At 39.5% G+C, this 21,138-nt stretch overlaps 1 protein-coding gene across 2 annotated transcripts in view; it reads right to left on the reverse strand.

Annotated features, from left to right (window-relative positions):
* LOC100645756 (gamma-aminobutyric acid type B receptor subunit 2) overlaps window positions 1-21,138 on the reverse strand; it is an 84,302-nt gene that overhangs the window by 45,828 nt on the left and 17,336 nt on the right. Inside the window, exons 1-2 of one of the 2 annotated variants that reach the window (XM_048407975.1) lie at window positions 14,420-14,544; window positions 8,617-8,760 (exon numbers count right to left, since the gene is read on the reverse strand). Coding sequence is in view for 1 of the 2 variants with exons in the window: in XM_048407974.1 (XP_048263931.1) it covers window positions 14,420-14,728 (309 nt within the window). In the remaining variant the exon portion in view is untranslated. Of the gene's footprint in view, window positions 1-8,616; window positions 8,761-14,419; window positions 15,839-21,138 lie in introns of those variants that run through there. The other variant, XM_048407974.1, reaches the window with a different exon arrangement.

Here is a 21,138-nt window from a genome sequence, read left to right on the forward strand (position 1 = left end):
GGGAATATCGAGAGGGTGGTGAATCACAGTTATAAGTGGAGCGTGGTAGGTCGATCAATCGAAAAGCAAAAAGTCCATTGTTGGAGACGATCCCTCTGTAGAAAGTTTTTCAAGAATTTTCTCTAAACTAGGGAGAATCGCTATTTATTCGATACTATGTGTACGTATATATTTCCTGGAAAGAGGATCGCCAGTTTCTATAAAGAAAATTTTGTAGTTCGCAAAGTTCCACGATGTAATACATTTACCACTGGGCGAATTTTTGTATCTTGCACACAGCGCTTATTTCGAAATGATATACTGTAGGTATCACAGAACCGAACATCGAAGTATGAATCTCGCTTATTTTAAATAATATTAGACAATTTTTAAACTATAATCTAAATTGCTCAGATTAAATCTAGGTCGTGACGATAATTAGTGAAAATAATTATCCTGACAAATCTGTGAAAAGAACTTGTTTTATAGTTCCTTTTTCGAGCTTCTTCTAAATCTTTACGTTTTAGCAAGTATATGCTTTTCCCATGTGGAAAGTGCTAAAATTCGTTCAAGTATAATTTATGTTATGATCTTGAGCATGATATTGACCCATTGAGCGTTAAACAAATGATAAAACTCTGAGACAACTCGTTAAAGAAAACAGTAGAATACCAAGCTACAATCAGTAGTGCTACGTTTTGGCCCATTTTGAATGTAGCGTATCATCTCGAAACGGTCTTTATTGTCAACGTAAATCCTATCTTTGTACCGGAGGGGTGGTTCTGTAATTACAACTACTAAGCCAACCGCGTATCCGGCTTCCAAAACTTTCCAACTCCGTCTACCGAGTCGCGATACTTTTCCCTCTTCCGTCACGCTCTCCTTCCTTTCCCTCTATTTTCCTACCTTTCCGACCTACCAAACGAAAATCTAACTAACAACCGTTTACGTTACATTCAAGTTGAAGTTTGCTTCCACCCTTTCTGTCCAATAATTTGCATGATGAGGATTAACGTTCCATCTTCCTAACTTATGACCAATTGACGTCCGTATGAACGTTTCTCTATCTCTTTTCGAATACGTAGCATTACCATAATCCGGAATACTATGTGTCAAATAGGGCAATCGGAGCATATATGTAACACATACGTCGAAATTTGTCAGAAGCGACAATTCACACACTGACGGTCCAAAGGAAACAAGAATGGCAGCGTGAAAATAGCAACGCGAAGTAGATTGTGACTAGATCGAGACAAAGAAGCGATAGGTCGAAAATGACGATAAATGAGCTGTATGTCGCTGTGCGATACGGTGAGATAATATTTGCTACTCTCTCGAAATGGATTTCGCGTCTAGCCAGTAGCTGCACTTCTCTACCAAGTGTTCGTCCGTGAATATAACGCGCATCGATTACGCGAGTAATCGCAAACAAAAGTTCTATCTCTATTAATCGCGTGGAAAAAGTGAGATTTCCGCGAGGAAATTTTACACGTTGTTGCGTCCTCCGATAAAAGTAATTCAATTTTCATTATCCTGACGAAAAATTCTAAAATTGCAAAACAAAAGTCTATAAAATGCAGCTCTGTCCTTCTCGTTTAAAACGCCCTATCTACCATTCCGAAATATCGCAGAAAACTGAACTTTCATAATTTTTTTTGCGTCATAAATTTTGCCCGCCTTAAATTCGATTAAAATTTTAATTATCGTCGCGTGTGATACTTCGATCGAACTTACGTATCTCGATTATAGCGATGTGATTCGCGAGAAGCAGCGCGTATCCATAGAAAGTTTTACCGATCTTCTACACCCGGTTGCGCGCTTTCTCTTATCCTATCCTCTCGAAATTTCGGTTCTGCGAAAATACAAAACGCGACCTACTTTCCGGCCCATTTTCGCGGTATCCACGGTATTAAACGCAACTGGATTTATGGCGTTCTAATTATTCCGTAGCTCGTTAGATAATACAAATCCGGGATTCTCGTCGGGAACCGGGCTTCAAACCATACTACGTAATTGTGGACATTTTAATTAACGAGGAAATTCGATTACGTCAGCTACAGTTACGACACTGTTCAACGATAGAACCGAATAAACCGCGAATTAGGAGAACGATAATAGTTGAACATCGTGATACCTTATACTTCAAATCGATGATCATCGATAGAGTATGCTGTAATTTCGCAAGAACTAACATCTTCCGCGAAGATTCCTTAAGACTCAGATTACTCGAGGTATTTGTATTCAAATGACTCGCAATCAAGCGACTTGGTTAATGAGAACGAATGTAGAAACTTGAAAAGGGTGTTTCGAGTTGAGTCTGTAAGTATGTAACGAATTCATCAACTAACAGAGTTTTAAGTTGTTTGAATTTTATAAGGGACAGCTCTATGTTTAAATTGTGTTTACTGGAAGAGGGGAAAAAGGTACAGGATTCAAATTCAAAAGAGCAAAAGTTTATTACTACGAATATTAGTCCTATATACATTTTACCGCAGTATAAATTTGTAGTACGTTTTAAAAAGTGATCTGATTTTTGTTGATATTTAATTGGTTTGCTTAAATTACCTGAAAGTGAAGTTATCTCCTTATTTCGGTAGTATCTTCAATTGCGCAAAAGTCTACTGAAATAAGGCTCTGCCTGTGACTTCTTGTCCAGATCGACGCTATCTTGTCCCATCGTTATCGTCCTAATAACCGATAACCGTGGTGAGATACGAACGAAACGTTCTCGTATCGCAAATACACCTCTATGTTCTCTTTAAAACGAAAGGGTTAGTCGTTCGAAAAGAGTTTAGTTATCTCGACGAGCGAAATGTGGCGCGAAACGACGACGCGACCGCAATATGGTGATCTGCCGGAAAGAGCGAAGCGGAGGAGGGGGAGTGAATAACAGAGAAACGAAAGAGCGGATTTCTTTCGAGTGTCCCTTTAAATCCAGCCATCGGTTGGCGGGGAGAGGGCCAGAAGACTAGACGGACGAGTGGAGGTAAAGCGGCACATAACAGCGAAGGGTGAAGTGGATGAGAGCTCCGAAAGGACCGAACCTCTCGACGGGGTTGAACTTTCAAATTCCATCGCAAACATCTCACTCCCGGTGAACAGGACCAGCCGCGGGAATGGCCTGGGACGATCGTTATATACTCGGATAGAAGACAGTTCGGGTTAGCGATGGGCATTCTCCACTTCGCTTTGAAACTTTCCAAACAATTTTCTTGGAGCAACGCACGTTTCGTTGTAACTCGAAGTATTAAGTCTGTCAGTTTCGACGTTTTAAAGGCACACACACACATTGATCTGTAACGCGTATTTCATAACGTGCGATAAGGATGGACGTTGTCAAATTGTTCGAGATTTTTCTGTTTCGGCAGGTGGCATTCGCGCTCTTCTAACTTCTAACTCCTCACTTAGGCCTTGGGGATTCGCTGTGTAGCTACCCGAAAAATTTTTTCCCCGGAGTACTCTCGAAACTTTCAAGATTTTTGAGACACTTTGAGTCGAGATTGTACGAGCGTCTAAGGACTCCCGAGTAACGAATAACATTCGAAGCGTGCCGAATCGTCTTCAGGCCATCGCTAGCTACTCCTACTAGGACGAATCGAATTTTCCCTCCTCTTTCTCTATTCTTTTCCCTTGTCCGCCAGTGTTATTTGCTGGAATCGTAACGACGACTAACAGAGATTTAGAAATTCCAGCTTTTTGGCCAAAAGATCGAGCATAAACGATGTCGAAGCGATCGTTAATGACTATGAGATTCTGAAATAACTGAATACGAAAGAGATGTTTATTATGTGTAATCGTCTATTGAATCGATTTCAACCAGACGCTTTTATTGACGAGGATTGCCTGCGAAAAGCAATTTCAATTGGATTGGATATTTTAACTGTATAAATTGAATGACTAATTCTACCAACTTTAGCGAGGATAGTCCATTTAAGGGACTTCAGTGCTTCTCCACCGCTGATCAACCTCTCGATTCGATCGTATGAGTCTCTCAATGCTGTTTCGTTGCTGCCGTTTCGTTCCGGTGTTATCTGCTATCCGATGTTGTTTACTATTAATTAAGTCTAGAATTGATGGAAATGTATTGGGACGCCAAAACAATTTATCGTATCTCGAGACAACACTTGCCGCAGACTATAGAAAGAGAGAGGAAACCATCCGATTGCTGGAGATCGTGCTCATTACGTTGATCCAGCGTAATTTCTTTGAAACGAAGATTTTTATCTTTTAGCCACTTCCAAGAAGTCTTTAGCTTTGGGCAAATTGTTTTTCCCTCCTTTTTTCCTTCTTCTTTCTTTGTCTTTACCTTTACCCTTTCGACCTCACGAGAACCAAGTTTCTTGGTATTCAACGCGATCCGATAACGTAACAACTAAATGATGTAATTAAATGTAACGCAATTTCGATCATCCTTTTTCTCCCGAAAGAATTTCATTTGTTGTGTAGCGATTACAATGGCGTGACAATTACAAAGGAAAGCGATCATCCGTAGAATACATTACCTTAGACTTATTACGTTCGACTCGAAAGACTCAATTCTAATTGAAAATATAATTCAAGATCACAGGAGAAAGAAATTACATTTTTCATGTTCTACGGGAGAACTATTTTAAAATTCAATACGATCGAGATTGATAGAACGTTTAGGATGATAAAATCCGCGATATCAGTCAAGGAAAAGTGTCGATGCGTACTCGGATAGAAACTTATCGGATATACCGAGTTTTTTATTGACCAGGGGTGAATCAAGCGCAAAATTTTTGAAACAGATTTTCGAGGCATTTCGAAGATACAGTTGTCTATCGTACGTTTTACTTTGCGAAACGTGATTGATACAGTTAACCTTTAATACGACTTCCGTAGCAGCCGTCGATCAGAAATTTGCCAAAGAGATCGATCGACGGTTTAAATTCGCGGGAAGAAATAAACGAAGGAAATTCAGTCGACCGAGATTACCATAGATCGATTTTTCTACCATCGCGTCGACTTTCCATTGCGTTCAGATTAAATGGAGAGAACAAAGAAAAGAAACGAACCTCCTGGTAAACGGGGTTAAAGAAAAATTATTGGAAAAATTGAGGGAAATAAAGTGCGAACGGAAGCTATAAAACATGGAAATGTGTCGAGAAATGTTGAAGTGATAGAATTGACAACCAATCGTGCGAATTTTTGGTCGAATACAAACGATATATCAACTTTGGAAGATGATAGAAAAACCGCTGGCACTAATTAATTAATGGTGATAAATCAATTGACGGGGCAACGAAATTACAACAAATGGTGCATATTTGTTTAGCTGAAAATAGCAAATAATCATTATTGAAGGACCCGATACATATGAGCTACATGAATTCGTGCGAATAAATACTCGAGTACGTTCGGTCAAAGAATAATTGAATAATCCACAATTAATTGTATTCGAGCTGCAATCGCTAATGAGAATCATATTACGACCAAATTTTCATAGATATTCGAGCATAGAGGGGAACAGGATTTCCATCAGAATACTTTATTCTTTGAAAATATGACGTTTTCAATATGCAACATCAAAAGTCCCAATGAAAATCTATCGTTATTATTGTCGATCAGTAAAGAATTCGTAATTTTTGATACACAGTATTTTACAATTCTTTGACCGTGAAAAGATTATCAGACATTGTACAAATAAACATCGCCAGGCCTTTAATCACTCTAATTACCGTACTCACTTTCCCGAGTAGAATCATCCTCTTATGGGTCAAACACATTGTGCAGTTCGTTCATAGCTCCTAGATTTAGCATAATGTGGTAACTAAAATAGTTAAATAACAAACTGCATTAGCGTATATGGTGTTCAGACTGGCTGCAAGATTTCAAATGAAATTGCGAAAAATGTTGCAAAAAGTAGAATTTGGTTTTTACGAAGATCAGGTAATTGAATGCGCAATCCGCTAATCCAGATAATTCCGCTTAAAAACCAGAACCATATACACCTAACTGTCGCGACAAGGTACTTATATTGCGAGTCTATTCTTGCAACGTCTGCTGCTAATTCTGCAAGGCCTAATTTAGCCAAGAGGGCGCGGCTCCAAGTTCCTGCACGAGAAAGGTGACTCGCGATCGTTGTCTTGTCCCGTACACTGTATCTAGAGTGAAAAGAATGACTTCCGCGTTTCCCTCCCGGGACAAGAAAACCCGTTTCGATCGTTCGATCAAACTGTCTTGGCTTTCGGGACCGTGTATGACTTTCCTACGAAAACTTATTGTCTGAATGTCTATTCGAGATATCAGCTCCGTCACGAGACGTCTCGATATCAGTTAACTTCGCAGCGGCTGCAAATTGACTTTCGTCCACGTAGAATTCCAAGTTTCCTCGCATTCGTTCGTTTAATATGATAAGTGTCTTTTTTGCTAACGACAAAGGGATGAAAGACATCAAAGAGAGAGCTAATTAAAAATACGAGGTAATTAAAAACCAGATAAATTATAAAAGTCAGAACAATTAATTCGTGGATAGATTTAAATTTATGTTCTTGCGGAAATTAAGCAAATAGGAACAGTAAAAACATTCGTTCTCAAGCTTTTAACGCACGATAAATATGTATGCATATGAAGCTCGTCCGGATTAAGTTTTACACCCAGTTTCAAATGTATTATCGTCATTGTTATTTCCACGTTTTCCATTTCCGGTGAATTAAACAGCTTGCGTATACATCAACTATTTAATTTTACAACACCGAACGATACACAATTGCGGCACGAGAACGTCGTTTTTCCTTCGTTGATAAAGCATCGTAATTTATCCTGGCTTTTTCGTCCGAATCGACCTAGCACGACGAGGCCGATGCACGTGCTCGCCTTTATCACTCAGGCCTACATCGCGGTGTTTTACACGCACTGTGTCACGTCGCATCGGGTGCAACCAGTTTACGCTTCTTTCATTCTCACTTAATCCAGTCGCTTCATAAGCTTTCGTCTATGACACGCTAACTAGAATTTTCTTTTGTCCGTGTCGTGTATATACATGAAGTTACGTGCTGAAACGTTTCTTTTTCTACTTTGCTCCCTGCTTTTTCCACCTTCTTCGTTACTCTTTAAACATTCATGACCAACCGATGGAAAAATCATTCGCGCCCGACGACAAGGAAAGTCGCGTGAACATTCAATTTGCTCGAGCACGCAACGAGCTCGGATTTCCTTCCGCGAAACGAACTCAACGAATTATTCGCGGAGCGGTTAAAAGTCAGCCAATTTATTCGCGTCGCGTAGCCGTGGGCGCGAAAACTTGGCTAAAAAATATCAATGCTCGCGAATTAGCAGCAGCTGCGTTACCGAGCCAGCAACATAGCTGCCTGTTAGTTTTTGCGGCGGAGAGACAATTATATTAGCGAGTTTACCCAGTGGATCGATACTGCACAGTCACTGAGTCAAGGTGAGCTTTCTCCACTCTCCTTCTCTCTCTCTCTCTCTCTTTCTCTCTATTTCCCCCGTTCGATCACTCCTTTTATCCTTTGCGTTTCTACCCCCTCTGACCGCGTTCGACCTGTCGTTCTTCTTCTTTCTCCCCCGTTTTTATTAACCTCTTCTAACGCTCCTATCTCACTTTTTATTTCGTTAACTGCGAATCACGCTAAGCAACTGATAAGAAAACGAATGGACGAAGGAATCGTTGATCCGCGGAAAAGAGCAAACGGAAGTTGAAATGGCGAGTAGAAAATGGGGAATGGTAAATGGCGGGTTCCGGATGGTCACAGAGTATAATTTATCGGCGAGAATGTTCGTGGCTGTCCAATAACTGGACCGTTATTATTGATCAGTGAAACTGTAGGTCGCGATTATCTGCGGATCGATCACACCTCGCGTACCGACCAAATCCCCTTTTCTTCCGCATCGTGTATCTCCCTAGGCATTGCGTTCGAGCCTCCCAACATTTTCGGATCGCGCATACGCTGCCTTCTCCAGCACGACGACGACAACCACGCCGCCACAGCCACCGCTGCTTTTATTCTTCTCTTCGTGTACCCGATGCGATGTGACACGCTTTCTGGAGCCCCTCCCAAGCGATACGTCTTCCAACTTCCCGACACGACGACCAACTTACTTACACGGGTCTAGCCATTGGTAGTTATGTTGGCGGAAGAGAATCAGCTACGCTTCTCCGTGGCGAAATCGATGTATCTATATTGCTTTTACAAATTGGTTATTTTTGGCGAGATGTGTTTCAGTGGCAGAATTCTGAATAAATAAAATTGCAACGATTTTATCCCTTATAATCGAATTGTTCGGATGTCACGCTGGTCAATTCCATATATCGAAATATAGAAATACATCGAATACAAAATGACGATTACAAACGATACCTTTGAAAATGAAATCAGTGAAACTGGAATTTCACGGACTGCAGAGACTTTCTGGAAATGTTCATTGCAAATCTTTGGGAAATATGGAGCAACGTTTCGAATAAGCTAATGGTAATGTGGCAACAGTAATTATGATTTACATATCTTTGCGAGATAAATGCAGATTAACTTGGCGACGGATCAACCTAAAATTTATCACGGTACTCGACCGAAAACTTGCTAAACGAGCTTACCGATGAATAAACCAAAGTTTACGCGTTAAATCCTCCATGCCTACCTCCGGCTGATTAACATTTACCTGGTTGTGAAACTTGGTCGCGTCATTTTTGCTTAGTCGCGCCCAGCCGCGTCACTCGAGTTCGTCCTTTTCAGCGGTAAAACTGAATTTTTAAACGTCCGCTTTACAGGTTTGCAATGCCTTTTCTTCAAATTCTTCTTCTTTCTGCAAATGACGTACCACGGATCAAATACACGAAACAATTTCAGCTTTTATTTTGCGTTGATAAATTTCTACCTTTTGAACTTTTTCGATATAATGGAGCGCAAACGTAATAGAATTTGAAATAGCCAAATACGGGAAAGTATTTTTCGATGTGTCACGTGCATTAAAATATTATTACGCTCGGGGTAAATCGATTTCGAAGTTCATGCTGTCACGGTGTTTGCCTTTCTTTTGCTTGAATAAATTGCCTTGCGATATTAAACAAAATTCTGTTCGTTGTTTCGATCTAACCAAGGCACGGAGGAATCGAAAAACTGAAATATTATGCGAGAAAGATTCAATTTTGCCTGGTGGAAGGATGGACTGAAAGAATTGGAAACAATCGTTCACTGTTATTTACGATACACCGCGAACATGCCCAAGCGCCTATTGAACGAGACGCAATTCGTTTACCTATTCTACTTGGTAAGTTCCCTAGTAGAATAATGGCTGAGATTTCATTTAGTCGTGCCCCTAGACGTGATGGAAAGAAGTATGACCAGAAGTATGAAAGAAGTATGATTCAGAATTGTTACGTGTTTTATTGTATCGGAGAATTTAAGCAATAAAATTAATTTAGATTTCTGTTGTCATGAAAAAGTAATAAATTTATATTTATAGAAAATCAATATCACAAATGAAAAATTTATCAAACGGTAAAGGAAATTGCTATCGATATCTGTAACATTAATATAAAATTAATAATAAAATTAGTAGTGATTCAATATAGATAGAACTGGAATTTTTGATATTTATCGAAATTTGGTCGAAACGATTTTAAGGCAGATCACCGAGATAGATATTTAAACGTTTTCCTAAAACAATCGCAATTCGTGCTCGATAATGGAAATGCATTTTTTAGAGCTCGATTGCGTTGTTATTGTAACAACGAAAATTCCACTTGTCACTCAAATGTCGCGTCGTTTCGAGCCATCGATACCACTTTAAAATATTAGATTTAATGTTCTGAAGCGTGTATCGAAATATCGAATGGAGATAGGTAATAAATTTGTTCATTGCTCGCAAACGATCCTCCTGGTACATTACATATTTATGATTCGTGAGTCCACGATATTTGCGATCCACGTAATTTGCGAAAACTTTGTAAATTGATTGCTTGTCGAAATTTCCTTTCCACCTTTTGAACAATTTTCAGAGAGATCGGCGAATAGAAAGTAGGATTTTTCTTTCTTATCTTGCATCTTGCGAAAGAGCCGTTGCTCGCCTTTATGCGATTTCATCGTTCTTCTAGTTTTTTATCTACGATCTGACGGGAAACGCGATTTTTTCAAAATCTGCTGATTCACCTCGCGTAATAATTTATCTCGTTCAACGATTCAATCCGCAAACGTTTCTTTAGAACGGAGATAGGTAGATGATTTTATTCGAATAACGGATAGCGAATGAACATGACGAACATTTTTCGATATTTATTCCAATATTGAATCCGATAAATATATATTCTATTCTTATTTCGATAATGGTATTTACATTTATTAAAATAGTTGGCCTTTATATTTACCAAATTATTGCTAGTAACAAATGCGATTCCAGTAATAATAAACTAGATGAACATTCATCGAATAAAGTCATTGATTTCAGATACGAGAGACCAGTTATTTATAACTTGCATACCTCTTTTTCTGAACCGTTCCTAGAACGTTAGTAACCCATGTGCATCTAACGTGTATTACCAGATAAGGTAGATGGTGCGTTTCAATAATTTATATCGCGACAGTTCCTATCAAAGCAACTTGAATTCGAATCACTATTTCTCATAAATGTATAAAAGTCTCGAATATTGCTATAATCAAATTACGAACAACCTTTTAATCTATTAAATATAAACTAATTACGATAAAACGTTGAATATGACTAGTGTCATAAACAACGAAGAAATTTAAAGAAATTTTCGAAATCAATGACAGTGATTCCACGAATTCATATCTTTTCGGCGGCCACTACGTCAGGGCAGGTAATCAAGAGAATTTGACCGTTATGTGATTACGCGGCTGTCAAACACGTATTATCGGATGTGGGTAGCTGCATGTGGACAAACGATCGAAATAATACGAAATATTACGTATGTCTGATCGTTCTTGGGGTCACGTCGAAGGAATTCAATAAACACTCATCTCAAATCCAGTTTTCCCCTTCTGTTTTTCTGTCTTTCCATTTACGAGAAGAAAGAATCGATCGTTCGAGAAATCCTTCCGACGTGACGTAGCGTGCTACAATTTTATAAAACTTCAACTCGGAACTGCCTTTTTCGTAAATCTTCGGAGCGATCGCGATTTCTCTGCTGTCAACTAGTTAGCCGGAAATCGAGGAACAGGTATGAAGAGAATGAGAAGTAAATGAAACTACGGGCGAAACCATGACGTCAACCATCCGACTTTTTCTTCGTCCAGCGACAAGGAGAAAAATAACGGGAAAACGGAATGGGGCGGGTGGAATTTTCGAAACAGATCGCTCTCTGTTCTACGCTTTTCACTCGGCGATTTGTAAGCTATCGCCAACCAAATTTATTACGTTTCTATGAAATATGATCACCGGAAAAGATTCATCGCTTCTCTGGGTTGAAAAATCGTTCGTTTCCTCCAATTACTCTAAGTTACTTATTGCTAGCTTATTGCCAGACGATATAACACGATGCAGATACGAATGGAATGTAAATTAAAATCCGGATTTGCTCGTTGCGAACGTTTCCACATGAAAGATATAAATGGACGAGCATCGAACTGCGATAAGCCCGAGTCTTTTTCGAGCGGAAACATTTTGAGAGTCATGCAATTAATGAATTATTGTCGTCTCGCCGGGAAACGGTGTCGACAGCCTTAAGCGACACGGTAAACTTTCAACGACGAGCGAACGCTAAGAGCGCTAAGTGCTCTCTTTTTATATCGATTAACATCGTTAGTGGTAAGCGTCGGTTATTTTCAACAAAGACGGAAAACGGTGATCGTCCACCGGTACTTTTCACGGTTGACCTGACGCGACATTTCGAAAAAACTTTGCCAAACACGATCTATTCCGATAGCTGATTTCCTGCTCTTCGTCGTTCCAAGCGTCTTATATTTATTAGCTTCGTAATCGGTTCCCGTTTGTAGTTCCGTCGCGACAAAGAATACCGGAGATTTCGATATTCAGGAGATTACAATTAAAAGGCTTCGCGACGAGAGTCAAGGAAGTTTCGTTAACGTGAAGCCGTTTACACTTGAAAGATTCAGAGCCAGAGAGACACTTGAAACAAACTGTTTCTTATACTCAAACACGCCGGCATCTTATTTGGCGCTCAAAGCAACGTGCTTAATGCATTTCTACTTTTTACAAACGATATTTGTTCTCGTGCACGAGGCCAGAATTGCAGCTCGTATAAATCCCTTGGCAACAAATTACTAAGCTACCTAGCCAGAAGATTGAAACGTAAATACCCATCAGAGTTATTAATAATGTAAACCTCTTTAGATTCACGGCTATAAGATTCAGGCAGCTACATTCTCGACATCCAAAATTTAATACAACGGAAGACACGAATTGTTAAATTAGAACATAACTCTTCACAGTTTTATTTTTTAATTATATAGATACAAGTATCCTGGAATGGTAGATATGGAAATATCTAACAAATAATATTCTTAGATTTTTCGAAACCGTGTAACAATAAGAAGTTACGTTCGGACATAAACGAATTGATTTGGCTTAAGAAATATGTCTGCCTCTGGAGGCACTTAGGTGAATCTAGCCACTGGCGAGGAATCGAATAAAAACGTTGAAAAAGCTTCGTTTTCGTTACTGTTTTATGAAGCACAAAATTCTTGGGAACCTACTGACCCATATCCTTAAAAAGGCAAGTATGACGTTTAACACGTATGAAAATTTTCGATGTATTGGACGAGCACGGCGAGATTTATAAAATTGATTGGTAAGAGATCAGGACCGGATATCTACACAGTATCGAGACCGGAACCGACCTCTCGATCGATCGACGTATCAAACGTCCCCTATATATTTCTTTACCCTCAAAAATAACTCATACGTCGACACGTTTCTCCCGAGCGAATATCGATTGTCGACGAAAGGGCAAATCATATTAAAAATCGTGAAATGTCACTTTTTTTAATCAGTGTATAATAAAGTATTTTTAATAATAATAGTAATAATAAAAGTAAAGGAAAACATTCCAACAGTCATATATTATTTTTCGCCATATAGAACTGTGCGTGTATTCATTACGCTGTCACCTATCGGTTTGCGCTTTGAAAGTACGAATCGAGTTAGGATAGAGCGACTCGAAAGTTCCGAGTAGCATCTGCGATAAATATGAAGCGAAGTTAAAGTGTGTAGCTGTGCATCATCGGTTTATTAGAAAAGTGACACAACTGGAAGAAGCAAAGTTTTCAGGAAAGCGATTAATAACACGACCATTTACGGATGAAAGGATTCGAGCTATTTTTCTGCGACTTAAGCAACAGTCCTTGGGTTCTGAGAAACAGTTCACTTTTAGAGTCAATTTCTGCAAATATCTCAACATCGATGATATCCCGAATGGTTCGCTGTTCTATTAAACCGCGTCGGAAATATTTCCGATATTTTCGTAATCGAATCCCGTGTGGAATAGGAATGTCAGATATTTGAAAGTTCTTAAAACGCGTATGCGCCATTTCTTTGTTTTATAGCGAATCGATCTCCAAGCCGAGGTGTGCTTAAACGCGAAGATGACGCGATTTGAACGGCAATGTAATTTTAATATCCTCTCTTTCCCTCGTGAAACGCCCCGGACACATTTCATTGTCAGTATTCGCAACTGAAAATGACGATATCATAGTTTATGAGAACGTTGAGAATACAAGTACAAGGGTAAATTGGCCCCGGTTATTCAAGTTGATATTTTTGCATGCAACACGTAAACCGGTTGCGCCGTGCACGATAACGAATAAATTGATTTTACGGAATATCTATATGCGTAATAGATTTTTCGGTAAAGTTCGGTGCACCGTACGAATCTAATGAATATGCATAGGATAAATAAATTAAACGAGTAAGATTGCGTCCCGAGGTTAATTCGAGCGGCGTGAATCGAACGAGCAGCTTGAAATTATTAATTCGAAACAGCTCGACGAGAATCGAGCGTGACTTGACGATTTTGCTTCATATAAAAATTCGTGTATCAAGCTGCCGCGAGATTAATATATCCTGTCAACAAATGAACATGTTTCCAACATATCAACATTAGACGTAGAGATTTCCTACTAGTGTGAGATAAAAATTAGATTAGAGAAACATGCAATTCGAAAAGCAATTTTCAACTGTCGTAGTCGCGTATTGTCACGACGCTTATAGGAAATTTCACGTTTATGCTGGATTCACCCTGGCCAAAACTGTTCACGAACTGTTCTTGAACAAAACGTATGCAGGCTGTCGCGAAGAAGCCCTTTAATGTACCTTTGATGCGTCTTCCGGACGAACAGTGTTCGCTAATGACTTCACTCGCTGTACGTAAAAGTTCACGCTGCTGGTGAACATAGTTTGCAGATTGTTCGCAAACTGCTCACTAGCAGCATCATGGATGCAAAATTACACACGTAAACGTAGCATAAATGAAATGACGGGCGCTTACCTCTGTGTCGTTCCACCACATGTGCAGTCGGTAGTTTTTAAGGACACGGCGATTCTCGTTGATATGATCAACAGCGAGCTTGACCGAAGGCATGACACCACGACCGATGTGACTCTCGGGCACGTGACTACCGTACGGAAAGAATCCGGCGATGTAAACGTCTCGTTTTTTCGTGCCTATATTTTTCGGTCTCTGCCCGGTGCAGCCAAGCATTCCGTCGATCCACAGGACGAAGGCGCAAAGGTAAGCGGCCGTTAAGAGACCAGGCCAGCATCGGCTAGAACTGGTTCGTCTTGGAACCGTAGCCATCCTTCTCTTCTACTTCGCTCGAATACTTTCCGAGTGTCTGTTAGAAAAGCGAGACACGATCTATCGATTGCCGATTGACACTTTTAATTGGCTTTATTAGCCGGCTTCCGATTACTCAAGCAGTAATCTTGCCACCGGTTCGTACTATCTCATTGTGCGCGTGTGCATTGAAAGCGATCGCTTTTACCGCTGCTTAAATTTAATGGCGACGAGGCAACTTAATTGACTGTATCAAACGGCCACTCTTTCATTTTACTTTTCTCTCTTTCTCTCACTCTTTCTCTCTCTCTCTCTCTCCCTCTCTCTCTCTTTCTCTCTCGTTCTCTCCCTGTTATTCCCTCTGGAACGCGTCGTTGCTCTCGTTCTTTGTTAACGTCGCGTCTATTATGGTTGACTTCGGTGTCGATCGTGCTCGCGCGGGCAACGTGTAAACGTGCGATTTCATTCTCGCGATCACCTGATATGCGATCGATGATACTTGTACTCGTTCGACGCGTTTCACTCGCTACTGTTTTTACCGATATTGCCGACTGGACTGGACCGCCGCCGCCGCGGTTACCATTCACCGAGGGATGTTCTTTTAACGTTCAAATGTTCCACATATTTTCGTTTCTTGGTTAGCTGTTGTTGCTGGAGTTGCCGTTGATGGTGCCGCCATCGCTGCTGGTGCCGCTGTTGCTGCTGCCGTTGCCGTTGCTTACACGCTTCCAGATTACCTTCCATCTTTTTGCCTACGAAGTCTTTTCGCGTTACCGAGGCAAAAAAAAGGTGTCTATACGAATCGCCTACAGACAGACTTAATCTCATAAAACGGACAATCTCCCGAAGGAAGAGAACGCGGACAAACAGTACGCGTTGCAAATAGCGAAAATTTCGCTCGGTTAGGATATTTTCTTGTACGCAAGAGACACGTATCGTGGAAATTGCACAACAGTATAAAGCTGCCTCGATTCGAAATTTCTCAAAGAGCGTGTAACGAACGCGGCGCTATTTCATTTTTTAATTACTTTTGCGATCTACGAATTTCATGTTTTCGATTGTTTAGTTTTACACCGCCGTCGCACGTTATTTGTTTCCATAATTGGGCCAGTCATCGCATCCGAGTCGAATCTGTAACAAAAATTTATATTTCTCAAATTAGAGCGATTCATAAATTCTAATATACGAGCTGCAAGGTTGCATTTAGTCGGATAACGAAGATAGATAACCTAAAATTCTTTATTTGTTCACGATTCCAGTAGCGGTTCGATGATTGTTCGTTAATAAGTGTACAGGGATCGTTAATCACTAATTAAAGGTAGATATTGTGCGAACAAAACATGTCTATCTGGTTGCACGTTTAACGTGTTCCCTGTATTTCTAGATCTACTCGTACTTCGTCTCCTGAGAGAATGCTTCTACTTGTTGGAAGTTGCCATACTAATTCTGATATGAAGCAACTGGTTCTAAGGCGGCAATCGTGCCAAACGGAACAGTAGCAGAGTTAACATTGAGACTGCAAACTAAACAACTTACGGCTGTCATTCAGATATAAATTTGTCGTAGATAGCTGTTTATGCAGGCTAAAGAAAGACCATTCTGCCTCTCGTTTGTTGTTTTACACTACATTTCTATTTGCAATTGAAAGATCAGACAAGTATATTTAGAGAAAAGGAAAATGATCTTGTGATTTTCAAAAGTATTCGAATCAGATTTTCTTAACTTATTTTTTCTATTCGAATAATTTGTAATAATTTGGAATTCGTAAAATGAGTGACAAGTACCGTTTGAAATACTGAAATTTTCAAAATGAATTGCAAGATAAAATAGCAAATATCGCTAGCGGAACCACAATTAGTAATTGCTTTATTTTAAAAGCAAAAGTTATAAAAGGAAAATCATGCTACCATTCGATAATTTTGGAGTGCTATCGATTTCGCGTTTGACTTGACGCCAGTCACACAAACAAAAATATTTCCCTCCTTTACAAAGGTTTCGTAGAAGTTGTTACCTTAATATTGTGAGTCAAAATTACATAGCGGATTTACTTAATTGCTGCACTCTATGCGGGACGTGTTTTATCTTGCTGTTGTAAAGCAGAGGACGGTTAAATGAACCACGCGCTACTAACGCCGCGAATTTCTGTTAGGTGGACCAGAGATAAAAAGAAAGTACTGAGAAAGCAAAGTCGACAGCGTAAAGAATAATATCAACATTTGCCACGTCACGTTGCACCGTAATTTCTATAGGTTTCCAGACACATTGCGCATCGACGATATTAAAAAATGTATTCTCTAATGAACTTCTTTCATTAAAGCTAAGTGATATTTGGTGCGGTGAACGCCGGCGCCTGGCCAGTTATAGAGTAATACTACTTACCACGATGAGGTAGCAGGATATGCCCTGTTCACTGTCTATCATTGTTTAACGCAAACTCGTTCAATTTTACTTTTTCTTCCCGAGGAATTTTCCAATTTCCGTGAGAAATAATTACGTCGGGAGTATATATGTATACGATGTATTGGTATTGGATTATTTGGAAAGTTTCTAGCAAAAAAAACACTTTCTTTTTAAAAACTTATCTTTCTTAACAACAAATTAAGACAGTTTGTACGAGTCTTTTTAGTATCAAACATGCTACCAACTTTCTGAATCACCTAATTTCTACGTCTAAAAGAAAAGAAATAAAATTTCAGGCGATCGATTAATTGTCTCGCGAGGTTATTAAGGTTAGTGGAGGAAACCTATATATTCTTTGGACTACGTAAGAAGAATTCACGAGCTAAACAGAAAGAAGAATGAGAATGGATGGAAGTTTGATATCAGGTTGCTCGGAGCTCCTACTTGACCGGAACACTCGAGTCGATGAACTTCGGATGATCGTAAAGTTAAGTGTCCGGAACCTCTAAACCTTAAGTACCCAATTACAATAGCAGCAGCTGTCGATAACGTTCTTTTACATCGGACGACATCATCTGTTTCAAGAGACACTTGCTCCAGGATCACGACGTTAAACGCGGCCTTGCTATTATACTACATATATATGTTACATTAATTGCTTGCACGTAATTATGATGTCGACTGAGCTCAACTTTTTCAACCCTCATGAGGTCGTGATTTATCACATACGTACATTGCCATCTATAAGCATTTGAACACTCGATGCGATAACTCGTATTTGCAGTAACTTGGAAATGTCCAGATACTTACGAGCGATAGTGCACATGGGAATTTTTTTCGAAAAACACATTGCGAAGCTGACAGTCAATTATTATACGATCAGGGCTGGAAAAAGAAGAGAGTAAGGAGGCAAAGAGATGCAAACGAAGGAAAGAGGGAGCAAGGAAAAGCAAAAAAGAAAGAGGAAAAAAGGAATAGGGTTGAGATGAGAAAAAACGAAACGAAAGTACGGGAAAGAAAATCCTATTTCACAATTATCCAATACCAAATCTGTTTCTCATTTCTCATTTTCCAATTAACCGCTGCTCTCTTCTCGCTCCGTTAACATTCTGCATTCTTCGTTCGGCAACTATATTTTTTTCATAGGTTCTTTAATTATTCGGCTGGCTTCTTCGTGGCTTTTTCTCATCTCGTACCATCGTAGCTCGTCTTACAGCCTTATATCCCTCTATTACTTTCTTTAAAAGCTTCCCCTTGATTCCTTGGTAGCGTAACACTCGCACTGGTACACTCGAGACTCTTGTCTTTCTCGCAGAATTGACCGTTCGGGTTGAGTTTAACCTCCATCTTTTCATCGTTTTTCACCGCTCAAGAATTGCTTTCGTCTTTTTTCTTTCTTTTTTTGTTTGTTTCCCCTTTCACATTTATGACGCGTGAACGCTCTTTCGGGTTTCGCCATCTTCTGAACATACCGTGAGTCGGACTGTCTCAACCAAAGGATTCGCATGAAACAAGGCGAAGTCGCGATTTAAAGAAATACAGGAAGTTGGAGAATAAATAGTTTATTCTTCGTCACCTCGTCGGCGGTACTTTAATCGATTCAACTTCGCATGTAGCTATAGCTTAGTATTATAGTTTAGCTACGAAATTCCTTAATTACTCGGTGAGTTCTTTCCTCCGAGGATTTCTTATAATTAACTTCTTTAACTTTCCAGATCACTCTTCGATGAAGCATGTTACCCGGATGGTGAGCATTACCCGAAATGGATCTTACAGATATTTTTAGGTATTTGGTTTTAATATAAATATTGTAGTATCGTGGACGAAAGGCCTAAGAGATATCGGGCGAACTATAAATAATGTCGCGAGAAAGTCTAAGTGCCGACAGGCCCAACAATGTATCGTCGGTCTTTCAATCGAATAGTTTCGTGGAAAAGGCCTACGTGATCCTGACCACGAGTGGTTGCGGAACACGTGCGTGGTGGGTCTAAGACAAAAGACAAAGGCATGCTAAGGGAGAAAGACGAATTAATAGTCACTGTTAGTTGAGAAGTCAGAGAGTGCGAATTGCGTTGTCGAAAGAGTGTAATCCACATGAGAGAGAGGGCGAGAGAGAGAGAGAGAGAGCTTTGGAACCGTGATGAGGAGAAATAGAAATTAATTATTTAATTGTTTTAATTATAGTACGTTATTATATTTAGTTCACGTTAAACAACCATCGTTTCTTGTTTAACCAACATCTGTTTAATCCATTTATTGTAAATAAACTAATTGTAATAAATATCCTACAATATTCAATATGATTTTATTATCTTTTTATGAATAAAGTTAAAAAAAAATGGTGATATCTGAAGAAGAATAAACGTGAAAAGCTTTCTATGAAAAATTAAGAATCAATCGGTGTGGTCACTGTGATAATTCTGGCTAAATAAAATCATTGTTCAAGCATATAGAACCCCTAAAGTTCATTTTCATTATCCATCTTCCTTCCAAATTGATTTCTAGTTCTAAATTTGTTGCTATTTCTTTTATCTCGAATCACATTTCACGTTCTACAACCTTTTGCCGTTTAATTCTACATCCCAGAATTATAACATGCGAATTTCCCTCCCTGAAAGTCTCCCTTCTAGGCGGATATTCGTTCCCAGTTGGTTCGAAATCTTCACGCTACTTCTTGCTTCCTAATCAATTCATCAAGATTGAACGCTTTCTGAACAAAGTTTCGGGATCGTCGAGAAATTCGTTTGAGAAATTCATCCTGACTGATGCAAAGTTTCTATGAAATTATCATTTTGATCATCTGATACGTAAAGACAAATTCTACGAATCAGCACGACGTACCTAGAGGTAAGGTAAAGGTTGCGTATTTGTCTGTCGGACGTAATTTCGTCGAGTTTATCGAGAAGCATCTTATAAAGTGTTGGCGTGCGGAAAATTCGCGTAGAAATTGTCGGTTAGGCCAATAGGCGGCGCGGTTTTACGCGATGCCACTGATTGACGTGAAGGTTTGCTCGTTTGGCACGAAGAGGGATGATCGCTGATCAGAATTCGAGGATGAAAATCGGTAGGCTGTGAAGGGGGCAACGGTCGATTGGCGAGTAGCCGGTCGCGACTCCCGATCAATAATCCGGCGTCGGTCGACTGGCTCCAAGAAGACCACCGTTATATCTAACGCTTGAAGAATCGGCTTGACGGACCGTATCAGTCTGTCAATTTTAGAAACAGCGTTTGTTAGCGTTCAACGCTAGCGAGTTCACCGGGTTAACCAGCTGTAATTTTCGAGGATATTAGCAGACTCGCTGAGCAATCGACGCATTAAGTGGCGATCTAACGCGAGCGCTTCTCGATCGTACATTAACTGACTGTGCTAGGTTGGTCATCGTGAAAATTTCCCTGGTTTTTATCGTACCTAATTGTAACGCCTAATTTATTCCCCAATTAATTAGCCAGTAATTCCCTAATTTATATCTCCAACTGGTTTCCATTTTGTCTACTACGATTTAAGAGAATATCGAATATTCTTGCGAATTTCTCGGAAGCCGAACTCATTAACTTTAATTCGTGTAACTTAATTCTTAATAAACATCTTACTTCCATAAGAGAGATATTTTATAAGGTGTTATAAATAATAGTAAGCTCCAGAATAAATTTAAACGATTAATATTTTAACGTCATTATTGGATTTGAATCAATGCGGCTTCCGAACATATCGATATATCCATCAAACAGAAGTTGTAGAAATTATTTTAATTTGAGAACGGTTGTGTTCTTTCAAAATGAACGACTTCTATAAATCTGCGTTTGGACGGACATTTCCGATTTTCTACGTTGATTTTATCACGAAGTATATCGTTCGCCGGCAGCATAGTTTACATAAAACTGAATGTCGATATATGTTTCTTCTACGTTTCCTGTATCTTTCGTTTGCAGTAACGCTGGATACAACGCTATCTCAATATGGTCAATAACAATCTCTGTTAGTTTCCGGCTAAATTGAAATATTACACTAATATTATTCTTGAAAATAATAC

Source organism: Bombus terrestris, chromosome 8 (genome assembly GCF_910591885.1).
Source record: "Bombus terrestris chromosome 8, iyBomTerr1.2, whole genome shotgun sequence".
Lineage (NCBI taxonomy): Eukaryota > Metazoa > Arthropoda > Insecta > Hymenoptera > Apidae > Bombus > Bombus terrestris.